This window comes from Bidens hawaiensis, unplaced genomic scaffold (genome assembly GCF_021521415.1).
Source record: "Bidens hawaiensis isolate Kalapana, Puna unplaced genomic scaffold, B.hawaiensis_p1.1 tig00047568_1, whole genome shotgun sequence".
In the NCBI taxonomy this organism is placed as follows: domain Eukaryota; kingdom Viridiplantae; phylum Streptophyta; class Magnoliopsida; order Asterales; family Asteraceae; genus Bidens; species Bidens hawaiensis.
The window spans coordinates 36,014-43,964 of record NW_027498509.1 but is presented as its reverse complement, the minus strand read 5'-3'; the positions used below and the strand labels follow the sequence as shown (position 1 = coordinate 43,964).

The window sequence follows — 7,951 nt, the reverse complement described above, 5'->3', positions numbered from 1 at the left end:
AACACTAAATATAAAAAATAGACGCTAATCTTGAATCGGATGAGAATAGACTTTCAAATAAATTCTCATTAACCAACTTACTAATAGGTATGTTTCACAATTTGGCAAACATTTAAAATATATATTAATCCACTAAACAAAATATAGTATTAATATATATTTATTTTAGGTATGTATCAAACAAAACATGAAGTATATGTCCGGGTAAGAGTGTTGCATAATAGTTTGATGAAAAAGTTTAAAAATATGTATTTGTCTCAATAGTTGACCCACAACTCAAATTTTGAAAAGTCAAAAAAGTAAAAAGAGAGATTTTTATAGACTTTTTTGTCCTTTAAAGTCAAAAAACTATAAAATATTTGTGAACATATTAATAAATATGATGTATGAGTTTTTAAAAAATCAAATTAATATGTAACCAAGTTAAACTAAAATTAAAGACGTGTCGGTTCCATTTTCAATTTTTTATTTTAAGAACACCAGTTCCAAATTAATACGATATTCAGCAAATAGAATTTTACGTCTACCATTTTGTGATTTATATAAACACAATATTTCAAATATTAAGGTGGTGTGGCACTTGAGTTGAAAAAAATATATTTTAAACATATAAATAAAATGATTTATGGAAATTAAAACATAAAAATAAGATATAATAAAGTAAATGAAATGAAAAGATTTGAACGTGTCTTGCTTAAATGTTAAATTTGTTATTGTGTAAAGCATGTATAGAACTTACTACGGTGTTGACCAAAACAAAATTCCATGTCTCAGATTTAGAAGCAGTAATTTGATATTTTGGTATATATAGTTTATAAAAAATGTCTTTAATATTTTGAATCTATTAAGAAAAAAGTTGAAACTGCAATACATTAAAGGTTTTACTATACATTAAACGTTAAAGATATAAGAACAAAAATAATGTGCATTCCACTTCCTTTTGTACTTCTCGTTCTTGATTTTCTATCAACCCAGAAACATTCTTTTGTCAAATTTGAAGCCCATGGTGAAAGAGAATGCTAGATGAAACTTGAAAATGCCAAAATGAATCATCTTTTTTTCTGAAATGAGTCAAATTATTGTCTTCACGCAATATTTGTGCAAAATAGGTAGTAGTCCCTCCGTCTCTCTATAAGTGTCATGGTTTGAAAAACACAAAATTTAAGAAAGTTTTAATTATTACACTTTTTTCTTAACAAGTTACTATAATGCCCTTAACATATATAAAAAGCAAAATTTAAGAAAGTTGAAATGATTGTATTTTAAGGGTAAATTTGGAAATTAATTTATAAAGTTTGAAAGTAGATATTTATAATGGGACAAACTAAAAAGGAAATGTGGACACTTTCAAAGAGACGAAGGGAGTAATATGATTAATATCTTTCATACAAATAAAAATGTAAAGATTTAATACTTTGAATAATGACAAACCAACGCAAAGCTAGACAAAAACGTAGTTTAGTTTATGAGTGTAAAATAGCATAGATGTGTAAAATTTGTTGTTAAAAAATGTGAAGCTCATGACAGGTTTTATATAATATGTACATAAACTTAATTATGTAATTGAAATATTATATTAAATAAAATATTTTTAACATGGTTTTTTTAATCAACTAATAAACTAAATGTAAAGTTTATATATAAATAACCTAATAAACTAAATGTAAAGTTATATAAATAAATAGGGTGGATTAATTCATGATTTGATATTTGAATTTACCAATGCTTATGACATGTCATGAACTCATGATTTGATATTTGAATTTACCAATGCTTATGACATATCACTTTCTTGACATTGTTTGACTTAGTCTTAGTGATAGAAATGAAAGTCACGTGGTGCATAAACCCAACTTTGTGATTTAATTTTGTTTGTCCAATATGAACTCAAAAGAACACTTGCTCAAACGAAAAGGTAAAAAAACAAAAGCATAAGGACAAAACTTCACAAAAGCCTTTTTTGGTTCATACACTCTTTTGGAAAGTTGACCAAAACATTAAACCTATTAAAGAATAAATATGTAGACCTTAACTTGTTAAAATGATGAAGTGATTCACAGTTATTTCAAACTCAAAAATTCTTTAGTTATTTCAAACTATTAGTAGAGAGATTCTAGAACACATCCCAAATTGACAATATACACCGAAGATTGTGCATACGAAAATTAATATTAATAACCTCTATTTGAAACCTAAAAATGTTTTAACAAACCGATCAACAAACAAAATTTTTACAAACCAATAAACATATATTCACAAACGATACCCAAATCTAAACAAATAGTTGCATTCCCAAAGTGATCCACAACTTTTGAATATGATATTAAGGGGCTGTTTGGCAAGTGCTGAGCCATTAAGTGCTGGACCAGAAAGAGGTCTTAATGATTAGGAGAATCTAAATCAGTAAGTGCTGAACCAGTAAAGTGTTGTTTGTTTGGACATTTGAATGATTGTACAAAATGACTATTTTACCCTCTATATTTCGTGGTAAATGAAATATATATGTTTAGTCATAGCTCCTAATAATTGTATTGAATGACCAAAACTTTCATTATAACTAACCAAAATACATAAACAATTTTCATTAGAACCAACCAAAATATGTTTTAAAAATAGTTCACAAAGTCACTAAACTTAGCAATACATACAAGTAATGAATACAAAACTGCAGCTATATATCGGCTAGCCCTTCTTGATCAGCGATGTTGTTTGCTGCTGCTGTCCTATTAGTAAAACACGTAGCAAATACCCCACCACCTTCAAACAACAAACAAAGACGACCGACACAACAAACTTGAATCACATAACAAATATTTATTCAACAGATATATATGCATTATCTGTTCACTTCATAATAAAATATTGAACCACCTTAACTAATAACTACACTTATGCAACACATATTACAAAAGATAACAAAACTAAACGGCCAATAAAATAACAAATATGAAAGACTACACAACACATATTCTACTAAAATTCTACTTTCAATTAATAAGTAGGCTCAATCAAAACTAACAGAATGTTCAAACCAAATGCAAACAACAAAAAAGATTTAATTGGAAAGACTCTAGGTTTCAAATCAGGTATAAAAATGCATCAAACCAACTAAAAATCCATTGTTAGTTAATATCTATAATCTATCAAAAGTAAAAGTGCCAAAGCATTGACATAGCAACCACACTCTCAACCTAAGACAAAAGGAAAACTAAAATAACAGCTCACCTCAAAACATTAATTACAGAAAAATCAAATCAACAGTCAAACCAAAACCAAAACCAAAACATAAATCTAAGAGCAAAAACTAAACTGATATTGATTTCATCTTTAAATTGATGTGAGTTTGGTTCAAGCATTTCATAAAACTCATAAGAGTAGAAATCCCTAATTCATTCACAATTGGAGTAGGTTAATTGTACCACCAACCGTTGCGGGCCCAATAACAACCTGCAACCACAATCACTACCTAACTTAGACACATACATGTGCAAACTACAACATGCCAAGTAATGACCTCGTAACAACCCTGGCCCATGCTCAAACTTAACCAACAATTGAAATCCGAACCTTATTGTTCAACCGTGCATTAAAAATTAAATCTTTGGTGTCTAATTCGGGAACACCCTCAGCTATAATAGCGACAACTCTAATTGTAGGTTGTTTTAGAGCAATTTTTGATGAAGCAACCGCACTGTATACATTTCCAAATATCAATAATCATAATAAAATAATAAATCTTTATAATAACTTAAAACTAACCTTCTAAATGATGCAAAGTTTATGAATACATCAGTAGTAGGGTGCGCAACACAAGCTGATTCAATGCTGCAATATGAAGGTAAAATATAAAATAATTTGCTATTAACTATTATGTTATCACAATCAGAAATATATATGTAAAACATACGTTGAATGTACTGGTATGGCGATTTCTTCTTGGCCAAAGAATAATTTCTGAAATCCCTCGACACCGGGGTTGATGATTCCCGCAACTGAAGGCGTTTCCCGCCCTTAAAACAATAATACAAAAGTTTATATGACATTAGTTAACTGATGAATATTTAAAGTTAAATAAAAAAGAATGTTAGTTAGGTAAATGTGACACACCAAAAGGAAGTCAAAATCAAGCATGCGTTGACTCGGTAACTGCTTATAGTTATAGAACAATGCTTGTGTGGTACGGGAGAATATTTGTCCGGTCGCCATCGTACTCCCTCAATGTATAGCTAATGTAAATCAAATATTTTCCACATCAAAAATTATAAAGATATAACATAAATAAACCAACATATGAACTTAAGTATCACAAATATCTAGAAAAGATATTACAGGAATGGGCATCTGTTTTGGTGCATGATGTCAGTAGTTCAGTATCTTGTGTTTTATCTGTGTCTGTAATCGTTTTAGTTTGTTTAGTGTTGAATATTGTTTTACATGTTCGCTTAGGATGTAGGCGAACTTATGGGTGTAGCGAAGTTATGACAACTTCACCTAGCATGTTAGGCGAAGTTGTCGAGGCTTATATATACCTCAACTTCGGCTTTTGTGTTTGAGTTTTGCGAAACGAGTTGTTTTTGTGATCTTGTGTATCACGTGTTGGCGATAAGCAATATATCAAGTTTACAGTATTATCCAGTGTGTTTGTTTTACCGATTCAACGTATTACTTGTCTTACATTCGTATCGTATTACATGGGGATTCCGCACCCTCGTGTTACGAGATACTCCTGTGTAGATCCGGCTGGGAACCTACAATTGGTATCAGAGCATTTTGCTCGTGATTGTGTGGTTCGGGATTATCAAACGAGTGTTAAGATCGTTCCGTTGGACTATTCGCGGAACGTGTTTACGTTGATATACCTCGTTTTTTGTCCTTTGCCCCTCTTCCCTCATAAAATAAACCTCCAAATCACCCTCGCGTCCCTCGCAATCAACCTAACCAAACCTGCAAAAACCTTTGTTCTTTGGGCGAACTTGCCGTCACAGAACGTAGGGTTTAAGTGAAGTTAAGGTCCAAGCGAATTTAAGGTCCAAACGAAGTTAAGGTCCAAGCGAAGTTAGGTCCAAACGAAGTTAGGGGACAAGCGAAGTTGTCATAACTCCGCCATTGGTGTTCACATAATTCTGTTTTTGACTCTTGAATCACCATTCTTTCAACTATGACTTCGATAAACATCACAGAGTTGGTAAAGATGGAGGTTGAAGCCGGTTCAGCAACTAAAGCTCCAAAACTGCTTAAGGGTACCGATTTCGTTGCATGGAAAGATAGATTTGAACAGTATGTGAAGTATCAAGACGCAAAGATGTGGGTTTGCATTCAAGACGGGTACATTCCTCCAACGTCCTTGTTTGAGGGTCGTGAACAGATTAAGAAGTACAGTAAGATGGAAGATAATGAAAAGAAAATGTATGAGGCAGAAAGTAAAGCGCATGCAGCTATAACAATGGAACTTCCACAAGAGATTCTACATACTTTCAAAAAATACAAAACTGCTAGAGAGCTATGGGAAGCACTAGAGAATAGATATGAAGGAAATGTTGGGATAAGTACCTCCAAGACAAAGCTGCTGAAAACTCAATTCTCCGTATTCAAGTATCTGAAAAAAAATCACTTGATGACATAATCACACGATATTATCATCCGATGACCGAGCTAAGTAACTACTCCATTGAATACAAGGAAGAAGAGATAGTGGAAAAGCTTCTTGATGCTCTCCCACCAAAATGGGAGATGTACACAGTTCTGATGTGAGAAGATAAGGACTTTGAGAAGATTGATTTGGAGACAGTGGTAAATAAGTTACAGAATTTTGAACTTAACATGGCTCGAAAGGAGACATCTACTGATCAGGTTCAGGATCCGGGAATGTATGGTGCTAAGGTCACTTCAAACTCAAGTTCAAAAACAGAATCCAATGCCTACTACTCAAAGGGGGAACCAAACTCCACTCCAGATGGTTATGTGATTCTCAATATGGATGGTGACGTATGTTTTGTAGCAGGAGGTAGTAGTTCCTCAAAACCTCAAACCACATCTGGTAATTTCTCAACCAATGCTTCAAGCAAGAACTACTCACAGATGCCTATGAGTGTGAAATCAGCTAAACAACAGTTTGCTCTTTATGCCTCCTTCATTGCATCTTATGAGAACTACATCAAAGGAAAAATAGTCGACCCTGCAACTTTGGATGAAGACTATAATCAGATCGATGCTGATGATCCTGAAGAAATGGATCTGCAGTGGCAGATGGCTATGATAGTAAGAAGGGTAAAGAGATTTATGAAGAAAACTGGTAGAAAGTTCGTTGGAGAAAGACCGGGGTTTGATAAGTCAAAAGTTCGTTGTTATAACTGTCAACAAAATGGTCACTTTGCTAAAGAGTGTACAAATGAGAGAGTCGAACGAAGCCAAAACAGACATACTCAACAGAATGGGGGTGGAAGTGAAAACAAGGCTATGGTATCTCAACAAAACGGTGGATACAACTGGAATATACAAGTTGAGGAAGTGTTCGAACAGGCATACATGGCAGAAGTGAACGATTAGCTCTCTGAGGTAAGTTCTGAACTTCATTGTGAACAATGTGAAAATCTGTCTGAACAATTAAAAACTTTAACTGATCAGTTTGTTAGTTTGGACACTCAATTTAAAAACTTAAAAGAAGATCATCACTATTCTAAAACTAAATAAAACAGTTACTCGGTAAAAATAAAAGCTAGTGAAAAGGATATCAGAAGTCTTAAAGCCGCTCTAGCTGAAAAAATACAAGTGATTGATCTTAGTTATGAAGTGTTAGAAGAAAAGACCAAACTAATTGCTGAAAAAGATAAACAGATAGTTGATTACCAGGTAAAAGTGGTGGAACTGAACAGAAAAATTGAACAATTTAGAAATTCTTCTGCGATGTTAGATCACATCATAAGTGTTCAACGTTCCGCGATTATCAAAGGGGGAATTGGATACTCTGAAGTTCCACCACCGTACAACAATAATTATACATTTAATCCTAGTAATCAGCAATCTGAGAATGTTGAAATTAGTCAGACAGTTCCAATAAAAGTTTCTGCTAAAGAAACCGAAGTTAATGAGAGTGAAACAAGTAAGACAACTTCTAATGTCACTGGATCTGTCTCTAGTTCCGTCTCATCAAATTCAGACAAGTCTTCTGAATCTGATGAGATAGAAGAAAAGGTTGTGTTACTAAAACGTGGGGAGGAATATAAGCCTGATGAAAAGAAATCTTCCCTAAATCCGTTTGTCCCACCATATGTTAGACAAACGGGTAGTAACGTAACCTCGACATCTACAACAACTGTTGAGACGAAAGTTTAAAACAGAAGTTGTTTCAGATGCAACAAAGTAGGACACCTTGTCACTGATTGTCCTCTGAAACAGAGAAAATTTATAAGTATGAGGCCTCCGAAAACTGAGAATAAGACGAATACTAATTATGATGCTGGTAAGAATGTGAACACACCAAATTTCAATCATTGGACTAATCCAAGATTTCAAAGAAATCAGTCTCGTTTTTTCCCAGTAAACTACCAAACCAACAATTATAATTCAGTTAATTCACGAAGGTTTGGATGGCCTCATAGCCAGTCCTCTAGAAGTTTTCCGTTCAGAACTTACAGAAACTATCCTCAAACTGACTTTGGGCAATCAAGGTACTGGATACCGGATAACAGGTTTACTCAACCCAAGACCAGAAGGTTCCCAGATTTTAATCTATCTCTTTAATTGTGCAGGAACAGTCAAACAGGGCTGTAAAAAATATGTGGGTTGTTGACAGTGGCTGTTTCCGGCACATGTCTGGTAACAAGAAATTGTTATGTGATTGGAAAGTTGTTCAAGGAAAAAGAATAAGTTTTGAAGGAGAAAGTGGAGGGAGGTTTACAGGCATTGATATGGAAGAAAGGATGGATACTCAGATGTTGATTGACGAAGAAGA

General features: G+C 33.2%; 1 protein-coding gene across 1 annotated transcript; it reads right to left on the bottom strand.

Moving 5' to 3' along the window:
* Positions 1–1,693: 1,693 nt before the first annotated feature.
* LOC143597092 (ATP-citrate synthase beta chain protein 2-like) lies at positions 1,694–4,330 on the bottom strand. Its single transcript, XM_077075688.1, has 5 exons — positions 4,108–4,330; positions 3,908–4,010; positions 3,760–3,825; positions 3,568–3,691; positions 1,694–3,447 (listed from the first exon to the last, which is right to left on the bottom strand). The coding sequence occupies exons 1-3, from the start codon at positions 4,204–4,206 to the stop codon at positions 3,779–3,781; spliced, it is 249 nt and encodes an 82-aa protein (XP_076931803.1). The 5' UTR covers positions 4,207–4,330; the 3' UTR covers positions 1,694–3,447; positions 3,568–3,691; positions 3,760–3,778.
* Between the last annotated feature and the right edge of the window lie 3,621 nt (positions 4,331–7,951).